Genomic DNA, 20,707 nt, shown 5'->3' with positions numbered 1-20,707 from the left:
TAGGAGTTTGATCCACGCGACAGTCCTTTAACAGCTGATGACAGGACTCTGGGACATGAGATTTCCTTTTCATCTCACTGCCTGCGTGACACACTGCAGTGGTTCCTCCATGAATTAGTGACGGGGGTCTGCGAGCTATTCTGAATATTTCACAAAGCTTAATGGAAAACTTCCACTTTCCCATAATGAGGCCGCTCAGGCTATCTAAAACATCAAGTTTCTTTGCTTTTGGCAGGAATTAAATCAACCCAGGGTGATAATAAGGGTTATCTCTGCAGCTCAGAGACTTGGACTGGCAGTTATATGTATCTTTGATTAATTTAAAAATAGGAAAATGAATGAATTATTACTCGATAAATGTAGTTGTTTAGTAGATGAAAATCTCTTGAAACATGGGGTCCTTAGCACGGGGGAGGGGGAATCACAAATGAGTTTCTTGGCGGTAAACAAAAAACGTTCATGACGCTGTTGGCTGGGCAGAAGAGCATCCTGGGCTGGGCACCTGGACCCTGGGCCTGGTCTCAGTCCCCCCACTGACAGCGCAGCCTCAGCCTCCTCCCGGCCCCAGGGTGGCTCACGGTGGCTCCCTATGGTCTGAACCACCAGCCAGGGAAGAAGGCAGCGAAGAGGAGGAGAATTCGCTCCCTCTAGGTGGCTGCTATGCAGTTGGGCCTCCCCCAGGACCCTGTGTGATCAGAGACAGGAGATCCTGCAAACAGAGAAAACCTGAGGACAAAGGCCGCCCCATCCCTCTCCAGACCCTCGTCCTACTGTGGCCTCTGTCTTCAGGAGGTGGGCCCACCGCTCTCCCACCCAGCCAGCCCCCTCTCTCCTCTGGCCTCTCTTCTGTGTCAACCCTCTCCACCCCCACGGCGTGTCCCACAGGGGCGACTGCTGGTCCCGCAGACACATCCCCCCGACCCCGGTTCCTCCTCACAGCTGTGGCCAGGCCACTGCTCTCTGCTGTCCAAGCGTCACCACCCTTCTCCCAAAACCTGGGCCCAGCCCTGAGGAGATGCACGCAGCCCTGGAGGAACCCGGCTGTGCCCTGCCCCCAGCCTTTGCATCAGCCATAACCGTCTTCTTGACATTTAGCTTGAAAACATAACAAAGGGCTTAGCATTTTGATTTTGGTGATACACAGTGTCCCCGGCAACAAACACAGAAAGCCCCAGGGACTCGGAATGCTGGGTTCTTTGTAATTTTGAACCAGCACCTCCATCTGTCTGGGCACTGAACACTCTCTTCACTGGGAAGAACATATGCCATCTCCCTAACCAGGGGCCACGGATACAAACAAGTTAACACTTGTAAAGAGCTTAAAAATACTAGAGTGAAAATACTAGGAGACTTGCTTTCTAGAGTCAGCTCCAGAGAGCTATCTTCCATGTCCTGAGTACCAGTGTCCTTGACGGATTAACCCACGACCCCCTGCCAGCCACCCGCTCAGACAACATTCTGGCAGAAAGGCCCTGAGGGGTGACACAGTGGGCAGCCCCTTGGAGCTCTCTGGCAAGAGTTGCTGGCCCGCCCAGGCCGACTCCCACAACCTCACCTGGCCTGGCCCCGGAGCGTACTGTGTTCAGTTGGGGTCTGGGTTTTAGCTTGATCGGTCCTCTGGCCAAGGGCAAGTTCCCCTTCCCCCTGCCCTTCACCACACTCCACTGTTAAGGCCCTGCTCAGAGATGAGGCTGCAGAATGCAGGAGGAGAGGTCTAGAAATGGTCGAGAGATTTGGAGAGATCTAGAGAGATCCAGAACCAAGAGAAATGGGCCCTAGGTCGCCACAGCTCCTGGTCACTAAGGAGCTGAACAACCCGGGGCAAGTCTGGGAGACACTCTTGGTAGCCTAAAAACAACATTCTCCACTTCCCTTATTTTTTCCTGGTAGAGCATTTTTGCTACACCAGAGGCTAGAAATGCTAGAATAATTCTCCCTTTCTAGTTGCCCTGAAGCTGGTGTGTGGGTGGGAATGAGTCCCAGCTAATGAGACTCAAAGGAAGGCTGAAAAAGGTCTTCCTTACAATAAAAAGAAATTTGTGAGGAGAAAGTAATACCCTGCCCACTCCTTCCTTCTTTCAGAGGTTGTGTGAGATGTGCTGGTTGGTGCTTTTGCAGCCATGCTGCAGCCATGTGGAGAAGACATTGCCCACAGAACACAGGAGGCAGTGGAGCGACAGCATTGATGGCCAAGCCAGCCCTGTCCCCTCCACTTCTCTTGTTCTGAGGTAATTGTTTAAGTCAGTCTAGGTTGGGTGTTCTTCTACTTATACTTGAAATCATTCAAACAAGACAGCAAGTCATTTTACTTGTCTGAGCCCCACCTATTCATCTCTAAAATGGGGCCACTGGACAAATGATCTCCAAAGGAAAAGGTTCCTTTGAGTTCAGACTTCAGGACACCTGTAAGTGTCACTTTTTTCCAGACTATTCCCAGACCTCACAATGCCTTCGGTTGGGATCGTGGCCCTCTCTGAACCCACAGCTAGACTTCCTCTCTCCCTTTCACTGTCTGCTTCACAGATTCCATGCTGGCGGCTCTCACACATGCTGTGACACTTAATCCTCACAGAAGTCAACATCCCAGCCTGCAGGTGTGGCTCAGTGAGGCTAAGAGGTGAGGGGCTCAGGGACCCTCACACTTGAACTTGCTTCTGCCCGACACCAAAGCCCAGGTTCTTAACCACTTTTTCACATTGCGTTATCTTGGAAACGTGTTTCAGGCAACTCTATTAAACAATATTTTTCAAGCCCTGAGGCCCACACACAGGAGTTAACAGATGATCACGGTCTCCCCAGCAAACACCAGCGGGAGCCTGCTGGAGGGATGGACCCAGCCCAGCACGGCCCAGGGCGTGATCCAGGGTGGAGGCGTGGGTTTGCTGGGCGGGGCCCGAGAAGCCCAGTGAGCTGGTTCTCTCCATGCTGTTAAAAGGCCCTGCTGCTGTGCCCAGTCTGGGCATGGGGGTGATTAATGCACAGAGATAGGAGAACTGGCTGCCGCCCTCGCCGGGAGCGGTCATCTGCCAGGTGCTGTTTCTCTCATCAAAGGTGGTGAGCAAGAGAGCAGGTTCGCTGTCTTTCCCTCTGGTGGGGCTATAGCTTCATTCTCATCATCCATGTCTGAATCAGTCCTGGTCAGAGCGGCCTTCTCTCTGTGGGCCGGACAGAGCAGATGGACAGGAGAGGGAAAGAAAGAAAGAAGGGCAGGGCAAAGGAGAAAGGGACAGGAGATGCTGCTTGGATTATGGTGAATTCCCATGCAACAACAAGGACTTCCTTTGCCAGGGCAGACGTGGGGAAGCAATGACTGTGACTGACCGTGGGGCACAGTGCCACCACCTTCACTGAACCACACACGTCCACCTGCCAGCAGGTCTGGAACAGGGGCCACGCTGGGGCCCCTGCAGTCAGTGGCTGTCCATTCTTGCCCCTCCACTGCTCACTGAGGGTAGATTCTTGGGGAATCCAGAAGACTCTCACCTGGAGTATGGAGAGGAACTCGCTCTCCCTCTTGTTGCGGGTATCACTGGCCGTCTATGGCCCTCTGTCTCTCGCGCCCTGCTGGCTTTGGGTGCTGAGGTCATGAGCTGGCAGAACCCATGGTCCTGGTCCTTTCCACGTGGACAGGCCCTCCTTAGCTGTCTGGCTGGGAGACCCGTTGAGTTTCGGCCGTGAATTCTGGGTGCTTAGGCCCGCTACTGGCTCCCAGGTCCAGTGTCCTCCTGGTGTCTTCCCAATGTCCCCCTCAAGGGGCTGCTGGGATGCCTGGGTACATGGAGGCTGAGAAAACTGAGCGTCTCCTGGGAAAGCCAGACTTAATGGCCTCCATCTAAACATACCACAGCCCTTGACTTACTAGCTGTGGTCACCCCCTTGGCAGATGCGTGTGGAGTCACCCTCTTTAATGAGAAGCAGGTGGTCCCTCTGTCTTGGGGTCTGCATCACATTTCCTAAGGCTGCTATAACAAAACACCAGATGTGTATCGTCTTGCAGTTCTGGAGGCTGGAAGCCCAGGATCAAAGTGCCAGCAAGGCCATACTCCCTCTGAAACCTGTGGGGACACTTCCTAGCCTCGTGCAGCTTCTGCTGGATCGTCAGTGACTTTTGTGTCCTTGGCTTGCAGCTACATCACTCTAACCTCAGCCCCTGTCATCCCACGCTCTCCTTGAGTGACTGTCTTCATGGGGCTGTCGTCTGATCAGGACACCAGGCATATTGGATTAGGACCCAGCCCCTCCACACGATCTCATCTTAACTAAGTACAAGTTCACTGACCCTGTTGCCAAATCAGGCCACACTGAGGTGCCGAGGGTTAGGACTTCCACACCTCTTTTCTAAGTGGATGCATCTCAAGTCATAACAGGGCCCTGGAGGATCTGAGAGGTGGCACGTTCTCTCTCAGTCCTTCTGTGCCCCAGGTGAGTTTAATGATGAGCAGCTCCAGTTCCCATGCTCTGAAGGGAATGCATTGCTCTGGCCCCAAGGTCCTCAAGGTCTGATGCGCACACTGCTCATTTGAACCTTATCAAATGCAGGTTCTGATTCAGCAGGTCTTGCTGGGGCCTGGGACTCTGCATTTCCATCAAGCTCCCGAGTGATGCTTGTGCTTCTCGCTGAGAAGCCTCACATTGCATAGCAAGGAGCTGGTCCACTGGGCCCTCCTGCGGAGGCCAAGCACAGCCCCTCGTGCCCTGAGGAGAGCAGGAGGCCACAAAGTTAATGTGCTAGAGGAGAAATCAGAATGTTCCAGCAAAATAGTCAGCAAAAATAATGTCCCTGTCACAGGCGTATGGTCAAATCTCATCCAAGCCTTGTGCTGGTGTGGTTGCCCCTTCCGCACCCCCTACTGGGGACCTGACCTGCAACCCAGGCCTGTGCCCTGACTGGGAATCAAACCAGCGACACTTTGGTTCACCGGCCAGCACTCAGTCCACTGAGCCACACCAGCCAGGGCATTGTGGTGGAGTTTCTATTGACTTCTCAGTGGCTGAAGGAGTGAAGGGCGGACTGAGCAGCCTTTCAGAGGAGGTGCGTCACATCCGCCTGTGTCTCTGTGTTAGCCCCGATTCAGCAAAATGCCATGTTTTATTTCTCTTGGGAAATACCTTAGGAACGGTATTGTTGGGTCACATTGTAAATGCATGTTTAATATTTCTTATAACAGCTTTATTGAGATATATGAGTTCACATACCACAGAGTTCACTCTTTCAAATCATACATCTCAGTGGAGTGTAGCATAGTCACATAGTCGAGCAACTGGCACCACTCTCTATTCCAGAATATTTCCCCAACCCAGGCTTTTAAGAAAAATACTAATTCACCTGTAACAATATATTGTGCTAAAAACGAAGGGCACCCCATGCCTGAGCTCATTTGATCCTCATTATCCTCCCTGGAGTATGATTGGTGTCCTCATTTTATCAGTGGAAAACTGAGTCAGGAATGGCTCAAGGTCAGCTAGCTGTCGGAGCCACAGTTCACACCTGATGCCTGAGGCGTCTGACACCCAGCAGGGTCTTCGCTCCTCCCAGTGTTGGTGGCTGGTTGTTGACCTGTCCAGTTCAGACCCATGATACACAGGGAGTGAGGGCGCTGCTGGGCATAGTCAGGTCCTGGTTTGAGAGTGGGTGCTGGTGTGCCCACCCCACCCAAGTAGAAGGCTGGCGCTGGGCTGGCGGCCTGGGAGCAGGAGGGAGCGCGTCCTGTGGGCTAATTTCTCACCCAGGCTGCACTTCTAACCTCCCGGAGGTGGGAGAGGCTGCTCTGCTAAGCCGGGAGGCCACAGGCAGCTGCCCTGCTTTCCTGTGTGATCACTGGGTGAGTCCCATGGGGTGGGAGCCGGGCTCAGGATGTGCTTTGTAATAAGTTCAGCACCTCCACCTGGAGCAGGAGACAGCGTGGCTTATGTCTGCCCTGCTGCTCTGGCTCAAAAGAATTTGGGGACTTTGGGAACAAGCTGCATGAAAAACAGAGACTCCATCAGCAGCCCGCGGGGCCTCTCTTTCCCTCTTCCTTCCATGTCATGGTTTCCACTTCAGCCTGTTCCCACGCACTGCTCTCCTGGGCAAAGTGAGCAGCGCCCAGCTCCAAGGACACCGCTGCAGGGTGGACAGTTGGGGTCAGCAGGGCCCTCTTTTTTCACTACCCATGTCTTTTGTTGGCCTGCACTTGCAAGCTTGCTCCTCCAGTCTCCCTGTCTCTGCTCCACGTGCGCCGCTCTCCTTGGGAGAGCAGCACACCCCGAGTGCCCCATGAACTTGCCCTATGCACTCAAGGACCATCTTCTCCCAGAGTCCCTCCGGACCACTCCCTGCCCAGCTCCTCCACTAGCCCTGCACCTCGGTGCTGAGCTGCTGTCTCCCTTTCGCTGCTGGAACACTCATTGGCTTGTGAGATGTGGCATGTGTAATCTCTCTCTCTCTCTCTCTCTCTCTCTCTCTCTCTCTCTTTTTTTATTGTGGTATCATTTACATACAGAGAAAAAGCACATACCTTAAGTTGCACATTTGACAAATGCATTCTTCCCTGTACCCACACTCTTATCAAGATTTAAAACATTTCCATCACCTAAAATTTCCTCGTGTGCCCCTTTCTGCCAGTCTCCTCCCAGGCCCAGGCAGCTTCTGGGCTGCTTTTTGCCACTAGAGATTAGTATTATCTGTTCTACAACTTCATACATGCGTTTCCCTCATGCCTAATTGAGCATCTTTCTTCTTATTGGTCATTTATAAATCTTTTTTGTGAAGTGTTCAAGTTTTTGTTGATTTTTTTCAATAGGGTCTGTTAAAAAAGTTATTATTGAACTGTAGGAACTCTTTGTATATTCTGGATAGAAGTCCTTTGTCAAACATGTGTCACAAATATTTTCTTCCAACCTATAGTTTGCCTATTTACCTTCTTAATGATGTCTTAAAGAGTAGAAGTTTTAAATCTTGAAAAAGTCCAATTTATCACTTTTTTCTTTACTAGTTCTTCCTGTGTCCTAAGAAATCTTTGCCTACCCATGTTGCAAAGATAGTCCCTTTTGTTTTCTTCTTTAAGCTTTATAATTCATTTTTGGCTTTTATGTTTAGGTGTCTGGTCCACTGTGAATTAATTTTTGTGTGGAGTGTGAGGTAGGAGTTGAGAGTCCATTCTCCTTCTCTTACACAGATATCCAATTGTTCCAGCACCATTTGCTGAAAAGATTTTCCTTTCTCTATTGAATTGCTTTGGCATCCTAGCAATTTCTTATTAATAATAAAGTATAGATGACTTCAAATGATTCACTCTTGATAGATTGGAAACTGTTAAAAATAGATTTCAAAGTTTGCTCTATAATAATGCCAGGTTCATACCTTGTGTTCTGAAATCCTTCCTTGAGTGGGAGAGAAGGGATGACACTACGCACCCAGCAAGTCACGCTCTGCACACAGCTGTGGGTGCCTGGGGCCCTGCGTGGGAACTTCCTGGAGCCCAGAGGGCAGCAGGGAGCAGGGGCAGCGGTGTGCGGCTCTAGAGTTGATCACCGACTTCATTTCCAGAGCAATCTTTGTAGTTTAACCAGTCTCAAGTGCGCTCCCTGCTTTAATTCAATGTGACTTGGACTCTCCTCAGTCGTTTTGATGTGAGAAAGACGCTCACACACATGCTGGCCCTCATTTTGGGAGAGCAGGGTGGAGGGCACTCCCTGCTTCACACCTGAGGCTGCAGAAGACAGTGTGCTGTCCTAGTGTTGTCACTCATCTTCCATTAGTGGCAGACACATGGTACAGTGGGGTGACCGTGGGCTTTGGTCTTGCAGAGAAGTGGTCCTAAATTCTAGCTCTACGCCTACTGACTGCAGGACCCTGGGCTCATAGCTTTAGCGCCTAAGTAAATATATGTATTTTGTCATGTATAATGAGTAACCATGTTTTTGGCCCAGACTTTAAGGAAAAAAACTTTCGTTTTAACTTTTTAATTATTTATTTATATTTAGATACTTGTTTTTTTTTGTATCATAAAGGAATTTTAGCATTTAATTTTTGAAATTGTGGTACAAGAAATTTTATGTAACAAATAATTACAAAACACTAGAACAAATACAAGAATCTGTCTTACTCTGTGGATAACAGCATGTTGCTCTTTGTTCCACTTCTTGAATCATTGGGAGAAACTGCTTTCGCTGCAAGTTTGTCGTAGTAAGTTCAACTAAACTGATTATCATATTCTAGGGTATTATTTTGCATATGGATATCGTTATTGCCTTCTAGAGTTACACTTTTAATGCATAAGCATAAATAAAAGAATTAAAAACATTTATATAGATACAGAATTAGTATTACCCATGTACAATGTGCATCCTTATTTTCCCTCAAAAATTTGGACAAAGTGCGCATTATACATGGCAAAATACGGTAATACGGTTAGCTTTCATGGAGTCTTTGTGAAGCTAACAGAAGATGCTTGAGAGTTTTACACACAGTTTTCTTACTCTTTGCTGAGCTATTCACGCTCAGTCTGAGGCAGGAAGGGCAAGGATCATCACCTCCATTTTAGAGTGAAGGAAATTAAACCTCAGGGATGCCAGACGACTCATCTGTGGCAGAGTGGGGTTTAGCCTCAGACCTCACTCAGCCTTGGGCTTCATCCAGGGCTCCACTGGCTTCCCGCTCCACTTGCCTCCTGAGAACTGCCCTGGGCTCAGGAGTGGGTAAGAGAAAGGACCAGGGAGGGCAGTCTGGCCTTTGAACAGGGTACTGGCTTTCCTTTGTTTGCGTGGTATTGTTTGCTTTTTTTTTTTTTTTTTAGCTTTTTGCTTTTAAAGCAATGAGGCATTTCTGGGTACAAGAGCCACCTAGAAACTCAGAACCAACATCATCTTGAGTAACTGAGGTCAAGACACACCTTCTGGAACACGGATTGCTCTTGCAGGGTCCTAGATTGTTCAGTTTTCAGTTTTTGATCCTCAAGCAGCAATGGTTGCAAGTGGAAATCTATTGACTGCTTTGAGCATCAGATGATAAAGAAGAGCTTCTGATGGTTTTGACATAGAGCTTGTCACAGTTGGCCCCAAGATCCCACTTGTCACAGGCCTTCGCACCTTACTGAGAGGGCCCTGTGGCTTGTCTGTGACTGCGGCCGCTGCCCCGGAGGCTGTAGCCTCTGCTAGTGACGTCTCCACCACAACAGTGGCCCATTGCTTCTGCTGTGGTCCAGAGTGAATTTCTAGCCTTGACTATAGCAGGCCTTAGCGCCTGGCCAAGTGTGTGGGGAGGAGTGGGAGGCAACATTGAGAGCAGACTTGGAATCAGAAGGATTTCTTTCAGGTTTGACTTGGCAACATCTCCTTGAGCCCGTTAATCTCACACCTGGAGAATGGAGATAACAATGGCACCAGCCCCAGGGAGGGCCGAGGGCTGAATGAGATGAATGTAAACTCTGTGAGGGCTGCCTTCCCCCTTCCCCCCGCCCCTCCATCGTTGCTCATAGAACAGTGGCTTCCACTCTAAATAGCTGGATGAATGTAGAGCGCTGTGCCTGGAACACCATACTTTACTTCATTGCTCTTTGCAGATACTGACTTTTTATCAACATTGATCAAGACCTTCCACCAGCAAAAAGGCTGTGATGCTTTGAAGGTTCAGATGATCATTAGCATTTCTTAGCATTAAAGTATTTTTAAATTGAGGTGTGCACTTTGATTTTTAAGACATATGCTATTGTATACTAATAGACTACAGTATAGCATGAACATAATTTTTATATGCACTGGGAATCCAAATATTCCTGTGATTCACTTCATTGCTGTATTAGCTTTATTGTGGTCTAAAACGGAACGAGACCTGAAATATTTTTGAGGTTTGCCTGTATGTGACCTACCGACGGGGAGAAGGCAGAGAGCTCTGACTAGTGGCTGCTTAGTGCTGAGTGATTAAGGTCAGTGTGGAGGCTGGAGAGCGCCTGGCGTGGGAACAGGGGACACGAGTGCCCACTGAGGTGCCTGGGTAGGTAACGCCTGCTGTGCGGGGATTTCAAGGTGGCCACGTACTCTTCGAGTTCACTCACTAGTTGCCAGTGTTGAAGGGTTTGGTTTCCTTTTCATGTCTTAACTGCTGGACCACCACGGGGCCAGTGTGTTGGGCTGTGCTGACTGGTCCTAGGACCGACGAGCTACAGGGCACAGCACAGGAACCAGCGTAACAGGGTCCCCTTCAGCAGGAATAGAGGCGTGCAGGGGGCCAGGGCACCAATGGCTGTGGAGCCCACAAGGCCCTCTGCCCCGTCCCTGAGGCTACAGCTGGTCAGAGGATTTATTGCCATGACATTCAGAGTAGCCAGTGCCTGCTGACCTCGGTCTGGCTGACATCATGACAGGCCTGGTCACAGAGGCAGGTAACACGGGTGCTGGAAGGATCCTCGGTCCTAAGCTCCAGGACGGGGCTGCAGCCTCAGCCTGAACCTCCTGACCTTATGAGCGAGCGGGCCCTTGGTGGGCCTGACGCCGACAGGCACGCTCACGGGACCTAATTCTGGGTGGTGCTATGGAAACAGCTCTGCAAAGCCCCATTCTAGGCCCAGCTCTACAGTAATGAGCTGTGTCCTCAGTAAGTCATTTTGTCCCTTTGGACTCCGGTGTGCTCACGTACAGACAAGGAGGGAGACGTGGCTGCTCTCCGGGACATGTACCGGGTCGAATATTGCCCGGCTCTACCTCCCCAACTGAATGACGATGAGGGTGGCCATCCCTTACGGCTGGCTTGTTAGATTCTGGGTCCTCTGCCAAGTGCACACATGCAATGTCTCTTTCCGTCCTCATGACCCGCCGCCGGGGCAGGCATTGTTCTTATTCCCACTTTACAAGGAGGGGACAGAGAACCCCGCGGGGTGACAGTGATGACACTGTCGTTAGTCACCATGCTCTACTTGAGGTGGAATTGGATGTTCTTGAACTGCAAAGTGCTTGATTATCTCATGGATTAAATTACCTTTCTCATTTTTTTCCCCCTTTTTCATTATTTATTCTCTTGTAGGAACAGCATGAAGAAAAGCTGGATGTTTCCTGGGCTCCCTCGTCAGTCTGAGTGCCAGCTGCCACAGAGAACCAGGGGTGGGGGGAATCTCTGTAAGCCCCCCAGCTAGAGTACTTAGGGGGAGGTGCTCTCTGGAAACAGACCAAAGGCCCACAGGCGCAGAGGGAGGTACAGACCCTATAGCCAGCCAACGTCCACTTAGAAGTTCCGAATTTGGAGGAAGCAGACTTAGTGTGAGGCTTGCCCCCTCTTAGTTATGTTCCTGGTCAAGTCCTGTGATTTCTGCCGGCTCAGTTGCCTCATTTGTAAAATTCAGATAACAGCTGACTCTGACTCTACGGCATGGAGTGTTGAAAGGAATGCTCCAGAAATCCTTCTGTGAACCCTCCTGAATGGCAGCCCTGCCCCTGGCCCTGGTATACACAGCTTAGCACAAGCATAGTATTTGACAAACATTTGCTGAGAGCAAACGTGGGCCCTGGGGTGGTACTGTGGTTTCTGAGTGTTACCCACCTAGCTCGTTTTGTTAGAGACTATTACTGAAAGTCTGACTGGTCTTGGGGACAAAGCGATCTCTGGAAATACAGCCCAAGGCTGGATCAGAAATGGTCTACCAAGCCAGCAAATGTTGCAGAAGAAGAAATTACTAATCACATGTGCATTCCCACTCAGACCCCCCCTCAATGGAGGAATTATGTCCAATGGAACCCGAACCCTGGGCAGCAGCTTGGATCCAGGCTTGGGTGTGGGACTTGGGGTACAGCTTCTCTAATTCCCTTGATAATCCAAGGGTAAAGTCCAAATGAAGAACACCATAAAGTGACATTAAAGGCCATTCCTTTCCTTTGGAAGCAGCGGCCCACCCCCCACACTGCTGCCTGATAATGGGCACCCTCATCAAATATTTATCCCCTCGCTTGCAGCCTCCATCAGCCTCCAGCACAGGCCAGGGATGGGATCTGATTATCAAAACTGGTCGGGAGTGAAGTGGGCAGACTACAAAGTGCCCGGGATAGAAAGGGGAAACATCAAAGTCCCATACTCTTCCTTAAAGGTCGCCTGCAGAAGCAGAGGCCTCCCGTTAGGAAACCAAACTCCCAGGGGGGTTTTAGGACCCGGGCTCTGTGTGTCTGCAGCCTCTGGGGCTGCTCGCTCTCCTTCCTTTCCTCTGCAGTGGGGCAGAAGGCAGCTAAGCTCGAGCCCCAGGGCCAGAGGCCTGACTCCAAGCCCGGGTTTATGAAAAGCAAGTAAACACCTCGCCCCACTCGGAGATGTGACTCCCTCACTTTTGAGGGCAGCCCTGGCATTTCATTAGTGCCCTGTTTGAAGCCTGCCCTTTGCGGAACAGAAAAGGAAGAGAAGGAAGAAAGGAATAGAAGCTGATTCAAAGAAGACTTCCGGCGTCTGGAGTTTCTGATGTCCCTTTGTGAGGCTTCTCTCATTACATGCGTGGGGAGGCCAGTCAGGTAAGAAGCTGTTCCTGGTGTTTACACTCTAATGGAACCCAGGGACCAATTAACCACACTGAGCACCAATGGGCCAGCCATTTCTAAAAAGAAAGGAGGGAACTCTCACATTATCACTCCGTTTTCATCCCTTTTCCAAGATAAAAGACAAATGCTGTGTCTACAGTTTCTTAAGAGTGATCCTTTATTTTCTCAAAGTCTCAGAACTGACCCTTTTATCACAAGGTGAGCAATGCCTCAGTCCACCAACAACATGCTTTTTTTTCTTCAGCAAATCCCAGAGATGGAGGGGCCGTGATCTGGGTGCCGCTTGCCATCAAAACCTGCCCTCGACGGCCAGCAGCTGCACAGCAGCCTCCTGCACAGCCTGGTGGATGCGCCTCACCTCCCTCTGGGACAGGGTCCGTTCCATGTGGCGGTAGGTAATGCGGTAGCAATGGCTGGTCTTGTGTGTCCTAAAGAATAAAAGAGAAAGGCAGGTGAGTGAGGGACACATGCCTGCCACCTGCAGGAGAAGTACCGCTGGCTTTGACCGGATCTCCCAACCCCCAGTGGAGAACTGAGGACAAGCCCCAGGGACTGGCAACGTGGCCTGGCAGAGCCGTGACCCCTGCTAATAGCCTCTTCCATTTAGAGCCAATTGGGGGAAGTGGTGGGTAAAGGATCATTGGCTCCCTTTGCACCAGATGCATCCAGATCTGATGGGAAGCAAACTTCTTACAAATTTGGTTTCCTGGGCCAACCCCTGGAGAGTATGATGCAGCAAGTGGGCGGTGGCCCTGGACTTGTAGGCTTTTCTGAGGTTCCCCAGGGGATTCTGACGAGCAGAGGAGGTTAGGGACCAATGCCAACCCCCGCCCCCCCGCCACCCCATCATCATGTCCTGGGAAATAACTGTGTTTGGAAGGCACATCGCAGTCTCCTGGAGGCCCTGGACTGGCCCAGGGGCTCCAGCCGCGCAGAAAGCTGGCGTGCTCCAGTAACTCCTTCAGCAGCCCCGAGGGCCATGGGAAGTGCATAGGCAACTGTGCCATGTAGACCATGTGTCATCTCTGTGCCATGCAGACAATCACCTTAATCCTGTTTTTACCAGGAGGTGGTGAGTTGATTTTCATGAACAGCTGGGTGTGATCCTGGCACATGTCACCATGATAGCAGTAATGTCTTCTGTTTGCACGGCAGTTGTTAAGATCTCATCAGAAAGCACTCAGGGCCCTCTCGTGGAGCTGCCTTCCTGGCTGTGCAGCTGGGGGTCTGACCCTGTCCTCTCGGGGTGCTCTTTGTTTCTCTTTTTCAGAGCCACACACACTCCTCTTTTCCAGCCCCTGCTGCAGGAGAGCCAGCCTATGCCCCTCCTCACTGCAGATGAAGAACTGCAGTGAACCCGTGGATCTAGGCAGGTCCCACGGGATGACAGCCAGTTCAGCCTGACCATGTTCTCTCTGGCAGGTGAGGCGATGCTGGGCCCTTCAGTAATGCAGGCTTCTGGGGGGTTTCCTCCTGGGCCCCTCCCACACCCCATTAGAGGACCCACAGGTCCCCATCGTTGCCACCTGGCTTCAGAACCCTTGCTCCAGAGGCCTCCTGATACTTCCTAGATTTGTTCTCAGTGGGGCCCTCTCTCCTCTTTCCTCTCTCCTGCCTCTGTTTTAGTGCCACGCCCCTTGGCTGAGTAGAATATAGCACATGAGTGAGGAGTTTGCCTCCAGGCTGAGCCTCCCTAATTTGTTCCTTTACCTCCTCTTCCAATGTTTGCTAGAACGAGGAGGCCCAGGCTGTTGGTGGCCTAGTGACTGCACAAAGTTGTGAACATGCTTTCCTGCAGGGGAGGGCACTGCCACGCCAAGCTAGGCACACAGAAGCCGTTGGGAGATCACAGGAGCCCAGAGCTCTAGTAGGGGCTCCTCAGTCTCCGGGTTACAACACACCTGTCCTGAGCCTCAGTGTCTTCTCTACTGACAAAGATAACACCGTTTGCTCCATTGGCCTTTCTACCTGTTGGGGACCTCTTTCGAAACTGACAGTGCAAATTATAAAGTGCCATGTGAGTGTGAGATACCATTGCAGCAACTGTTGTATATTTTTTCATTAGTTCACTCTTAGCTAAAAAGTTGGTAGTATGGCCACTCTACAAGTTGAGATTTCCAACCAAGATGAATGGGGAAAAAAATTATCTTCTTGATTCTAGGTATTTCAAAGAAGGCTCCTGAAAGGATTCTTAGGATTCAAACAGCTTTTACAAAACATTTTGATGAGCTAGGTGTACATGAATCCATAAACATATGGAATAATTTATAAATTGAGGTAATGGTATTTGTCAGAATATTTGGTGATAAGTCAGTGGATGCAACTGAAAATCAACCAATTCGCCTTTTCTAAATATCACTAAAAGAAAGACTTTCTTTTGTTTTCTAGAAGTTTTCATTTGGAGCATTCATATGGTGGGCCATACTCCTGTATTCTTTTGCTTATTGCAGAATTGGAAGGACTAGAGCTGGCCACTGGTCGTGAATGGAAGACCCAGGACTCCCTGTTCTCGAGCAGCGGTCCACACATGAAGGCCATGGAGCCACAGAGCTGAGGCCTGCTGCTTATCCCTGAATAAGAGGATGGATTCCTCAAAGGGAGGGGTTCCCTTGGCCCCCAACCCATGTGTCTTGTGATTCTTTGCTATTGCCTACACAGCCTCTTTCAGTCCAAAAGCTTCTCCATCTTTCATCCTCCATGAGCCACACTGACCGTCAATAAAAGCAGCAGCAGCAGCAGACATTATGCAGCTTATTACTGTTCTAAGCCCTTTGAACATGTCAACTTATTGGGTGGATAGCATTATTGCCCCTGTTAAACAGATGAGGAAACTGAGGCACAGAGGGCAGAGGTAACCTGCCTATGGTCATGCAGCTAGTAAGTGGCAGGGCTGGATTCAAATTGAGGCAATCTGGTGGGAATGTAAAATGATGCAGTTGCTGTGGAAAACAGTTCAGTGGTTTCTTAAAAAGTTAAACATAGAGTTACCATGTGACCTTGAGATTCCACTCCTGGGTATACACCCTAAAGAACTGAAAATAGGTGTTCAAGTGAACACTCGTACAAGAATTTCATAGCAGCGCTGTTCACAACTGCCAAAACATGGACATGTCCACCTGTGGATGAACGGATAAATACAAATGGCACAGCTACACAGTGGATCTATACTACGGAATGCACTTCAGTCATTAGAAGGAATGAAGTACTGACACATGCTGCAATGTGGACAAACCTCAAAAACATGCTAAGTGAAAGAAACCAGTCATAACACATCACACACTGTATGATTCCATTTACATGAAATGTCCAGAATAGGGAAACTCATAGATGTAGAAAGGAAATTGTAGGTTGTTAGGGGTTGGGAGAGGGGGAAATGGGGAAAAACTGCTTAATGGGTATGGGGTTTTCTTTTGGGGAGGATGAAAAATGTTTTGGAACTAAACAGAGGTGGTGGTTGCACAACATTGTGAGTGTACTAAGTGCCACTGAATTGTACACTTAAAAATCGTTGATTTTATGTTATGTAAATTTCACCTCACTTAAAAAAAGATAAACTAGGCAATTTGGTTTCAGATCCCACCTATCAACTGTGACACCTGACTGCTCCACATTCCTTATCTCTTCCCTTTCTCAGCTCCAATCTCTTCCTTCTACCCCCCACTCCTCCAAGGAAGTAGCAAGGTTTGCAAACTACTGAGGACATGACTTCTTTTCATTGTTCTGTTCCAGAAGGAGCTGGACTGAGCCCTTTGGCTAATGGAGAGGGCACAAGCTGGAGACCAGGCTTAACAGTGACACAGAGTGGGAAGCACCTGGAACAGGGCACTTTAATACAGTCTTTCCTGCTGACAGGGCTTTAAAAGGTTGCTGGGCAGCCAAGCAGCTGGCGGGAACTACAACTATGAGGGCTCCTCCTCCCTCCAGCGGGTGGGGCAGCACACACCTGCCAGAGCCCTGGTAGCTGCAACCTCCAAGACCCAAAACCTTCCCTGAAGGAGATAACAGTCTGCATGACAATCGGGGTTTTTAAAGGCAAATACAAGTTTTTTTAAAAAATGTACTTCACAGGTTCTATTCATAGGCAAAATAAATGAGAATACCCATACTGAGAGGTCAAATTTCATTACAATGAGTTTGAAGAGACAATCTTTCTTTTTTTGGTGTTAGAATTTCATTACTTTGGGATATTGGCCGAAACAAGTTGGTCACTGGCAAGAGCTTGAATTTTTAATGGAGATTTAAATGTTTGAGCTTCTAGGGCTTCAACTATCGTTAGTTTCTTTAGTCATTCAACAAACAGCAAGCTCCAGGCACCGAGCTGTGCCCAAGCAACCATCCTGCTCACATCTGGGGCTAGAGCAGTGACCAGGCTCCTTGGTCAGAGGCCCACCCCCCTTATAGTCACGACAAGGTGTGGGCTTGCGTGGCTGCTCACAGTGAGGTCAGCCTTGCGCACTTCAACCTCACCTGCTCTGAGGTGCGCTCCTTCAGCAAATGCCTTTTCCCTCTGGTGCTTCCCTGTAAGCACTTAAGTGGTGTTGCTTGTCCAGCTCAGTGCTGGGCACTGCAGAGACCACAAAAGGGACTCAGCTCATCCTGCACATGAGGAGCTTACCTCTAGTGAGGAGAAAACAGGACAGGACAGTCCGCATTCACCCCTGAACAGCTAGCTGGATGCAAGTGACAGTGTGGTGCACTGCTCTGCCCACCCCCACCTCTTCTGCTGTCCTAGCCACTCTCATTTGGAGAGATTCAGCCTGGCTCATGAAACTGGATACACGACTTTGGCTTCTTCTGAAATTTACTTCCACTTGGATCCTGTGTTCCCTACTTGAGTGCGGTCATCAACGTCCACCCCTCTGCCATCCTGTGCGTGCTCAGCTGCTCGCGCAGTGATGGAGAGCTAGGGCCGCAGGGGAGGCCCTGGTGGGCAGAGGGGAGAGCTGGGATATAGGGTGGGGCTTCTGTGCTTAATGCCTCCTCCTACCATAGACTGCACATTAGACGGAAAGAAAAGGATGCTGAAGTGCTAGGTATGGTCAAGTCTGGATTAGTAAAGGATTGGCAACAATTTAGATATTTAAAAGGGGTCCTGTCCTAGGTCTTTCCTACTTTTCTGAGCAATTAAGTGATAAAAGTAACAAGTATTGAAAAAATTGCTGCTCTTCAGTTCACAGTGTGTCAATGAGAGACTTTCTGAAAGGACTCAGGACTTTGGAAAGTGTCACTGGGAAGAAGGAACAGTGGGTCAGAGTGCCAGTGAGGGTTGGAATACTTCTATTATACAACCGCTTGGTTTATCTTGGCAACCACACAGGCTCTGAAGTAGAAATAAAACCCTTTCATGAGATGTGGCTAAAACCCAGCTCCTGCAACATGCACAATGGTCTGCTTTTCCATCTGTGACAAGAGCAGCTACTTCGTATTCTTGGATGGTGCCCTGGACATCTCCTAGAATAGGTCATCGACGCCCAGTAGTCATCGCAGATGCCACTTACTCAGGCAGGGATTCCTCAACAGGAGAGAAGGTGCTATCGTGGGGTAGGACCTTCAGAGCACTGAAGATGGGATGCCCCGACTCAGTCCTAATTTCCCTCCTGCTTGCATGACGCAGAAGCTCAGTACAAAGCCTTACAAGGCCAACGAACGCCCTGTGCACCGTCAGGAGGGTAAGACCTGTGATGGTTTCACGGGCAGGGTTTCAGCCAGACAAGAACAGCATGAGAGGAAAGGGATGAGGGAAGGCAACCGCTTGTTCATGGCCACCCCAGAGAATGCAGCAGGGGATGAGGCATGGTGGAACGGAGAAGGCCCAGACTTTGTAGCTAGAAGACTGGGTTTCTTCTTTCTTTTCTTTTTTTAAATTTCTATGAATTTTAATGAGAAAAATTATGATACATTCCCTCCCAACCTATGACACCTAAACAATTTTCACATTGCTAACTGAAAAATGAAAACAAGTTAAATCAACAATAGAAAACAATATTTTAAAGGATATGAATATGGCTTATACATTGAAATATAAAATAAAGATCAATAAATCACCAAATGAGAAAGAAGAGTCTTGATGGGAGGTGTTGGCTGAGGACAACTGCGAGGGGGCCATTCTTTCAGAAGATGAGTTCTCTATACATATATATACCATGTTCTTGACCAACTTTTCAACTTTTTGAGGATACATGGTTATTATTTTGACTGAAATTAGACTTCGATGCAATTATAACACAGAACATTGCTTTTAGGGTAAAATAAAGGCTAAATGTGCCAGTCCTTAGTCATGTATGGAAAGAACATGCAGAGATGCTGGGGTCTAGGCTTCCATTCCTCCTCTGGCCTGTGCTCTCTGTGTGACATGGGGCAGTTTGCTTAACCCTGGGGGGTGAGGGTAAGAACACACCAGGGTTTGTGCTGATCGAGTGAGGGATGTACATGTACACAGAATGCTAATACAGAGCCTGGTCGCCCAGAATGGGTGCTCAGTACCTACTAGTTTGTCCCATCTTTCTCCTTTACTCCTGGGGCTTATTGGGAGAGCAATGACACTGTGGGGGAGGGGGGACTTGTATTTCCTATGAGTTTCTTTTAACTTCCCCCAATGGGCCTGGCATCTGACATGAGGCCCGGGCAGGACACGTGTCCCTCCTAGGGAGCATGAACAGTTAGCTTTGGCTGGGAAAGTGAGCCGAGGAATGGAAGTCAGGGAGAGTGATGAATTACTGCTCAGAACAGGACATGATTTAAGCAAGTGGTTTGTAAACTAAGCAAATCATCCCCCCACGCTCCCGCCCCAGCTCCTTCCCTGTATTTGAAAAAAAAGAAAAGAGAATGAAATTCTAAGACCTAGGGTCCAATGATTCGATAACGCTTTTCCTAAAAAACTGCCTTGAGGTCTCCTACGACATTGTTAATGTAAGGAAGTAACAGACCTGGGAGGCAGGAGGCTCAGGTCCTCGTCCAAGCCCCAGCAATGTCTCTATGGCTCTGGGCTGGTCATTTAACCTCACCCATGAGAGGGCTGGACTAACTGAGCTCCAACGCTCCTTCTAGCTCTCATGCCCCAAGCATCAGTTGAGAGGACAGAAGATTCTAAAATGCACGCCCCTTTGCAGGAATGAGCCAGCTAGTCAGTCATCACTTGCAGAGACTGCTGGATGAAAGAGAAGGGAGTCGTGATCTGGGGGAATTTTCAGACAGGCTGAAGCACGGATATAAGATGCATTAGTGATAAAAGCAAGAGGGAAGTGAGTTGGCTTAATGAGGGTGGATTACAGCTTGGTGGGGCCCACGAAGAAAGCCATCCAGTGGAAGGCTTGTTCTCAGTTGAAATAGACACCCTGGACACCTTTTGGCCCCTCTCCATCAAACTACCTTCATCCCCACCAGCTCTCCCCCACCCCGGCAAACTCACATACTCACTGAGATGTTTGCTTTCTCATTCTCAGAATGGTCTGTCTCAGGCCTGAGGCTCCCTGGTGGGCCATTCTGGGTGCACCTCCCCCTCCCCCGACTTCACAGCCATGAACATCCCAGTTGCCGCTTACTACGGCTGCTGCGGCTGCGATTTCTTCCCAGAGGGATTTCTGTTCCCTGGAGTCAGTCACAAGAAACCAGACCAAATGGCTCCCTGATGGTTACCACCTTGGGAAAGAAAACTCCAGTCCAGGCCTTGATGGAGGGAGAGCCAGAGCTGGGGAGAGAGACACTCGCTGGGTGCAGCTCAACAATCTTGCTTTCAAACCTGCTCCCCGCACCCCAGCCCAGCTTCCAGTCACCAGAACACTGGCAACTCCAGAGCCCCTTAGAGACACACATTTTCTATCAAACTCTTGCCAAGTCCTCAGGGAAGTTTCAAAACATCCCGGGTTCTTTTCCCATCAATCCCAGTAGCTTTTCCTGGTACTTCTGAGTTAGGCTCTGACGCCAAGAACCTCAGGAGAAAAGAGGTCATGCTCTTGCCTCCTGGAGGCCGGGGCCAATGTTTCTGGTCTCTGCGTGCACATGTATATGAAAGTAACGGCTCTGGGGAAACCTTCTAATAGTCTCTCTTATGGAGAGGCACGGGGATATAGCCTCACCTGGTGCCGCCCCTTCCCAGCCACAGGGTACTGGGCCAGTTCTTATTCTTTGATCCCTGTTCTCATTCTAAGACACAGATAATAAACTCACAGGATTTCTGAAGGGAATGGATCAAAAAAAGTGTTTAGCATAGTTCAGG

The 20,707-nt window shown here is 49.5% G+C and overlaps 1 protein-coding gene across 5 annotated transcripts in view; it reads right to left on the bottom strand.

Annotated features, from left to right (window-relative positions):
* Positions 1-12,631: 12,631 nt before the first annotated feature.
* FARS2 (phenylalanyl-tRNA synthetase 2, mitochondrial) overlaps positions 12,632-20,707 on the bottom strand; it is a 529,812-nt gene continuing 521,736 nt past the window's right edge. For all 5 annotated transcript variants that reach the window (XM_054591914.1, XM_054591912.1, XM_054591911.1 and 2 more), the window contains one exon: positions 12,632-12,920. In XM_054591914.1, coding sequence (XP_054447889.1) covers positions 12,782-12,920 — 139 coding nt within the window. In that variant the 3' untranslated portion in view covers positions 12,632-12,781. The remainder of the gene's footprint in view (positions 12,921-20,707) is intronic.

This window comes from Pteronotus mesoamericanus, unplaced genomic scaffold (assembly GCF_021234165.1).
Source record: "Pteronotus mesoamericanus isolate MK-2021 breed Mesoamerican mustached bat unplaced genomic scaffold, CSHL_Meso_final scaffold_31, whole genome shotgun sequence".
Lineage (NCBI taxonomy): Eukaryota > Metazoa > Chordata > Mammalia > Chiroptera > Mormoopidae > Pteronotus > Pteronotus mesoamericanus.
This window is presented reverse-complemented; position numbering and strand designations above follow the sequence as displayed.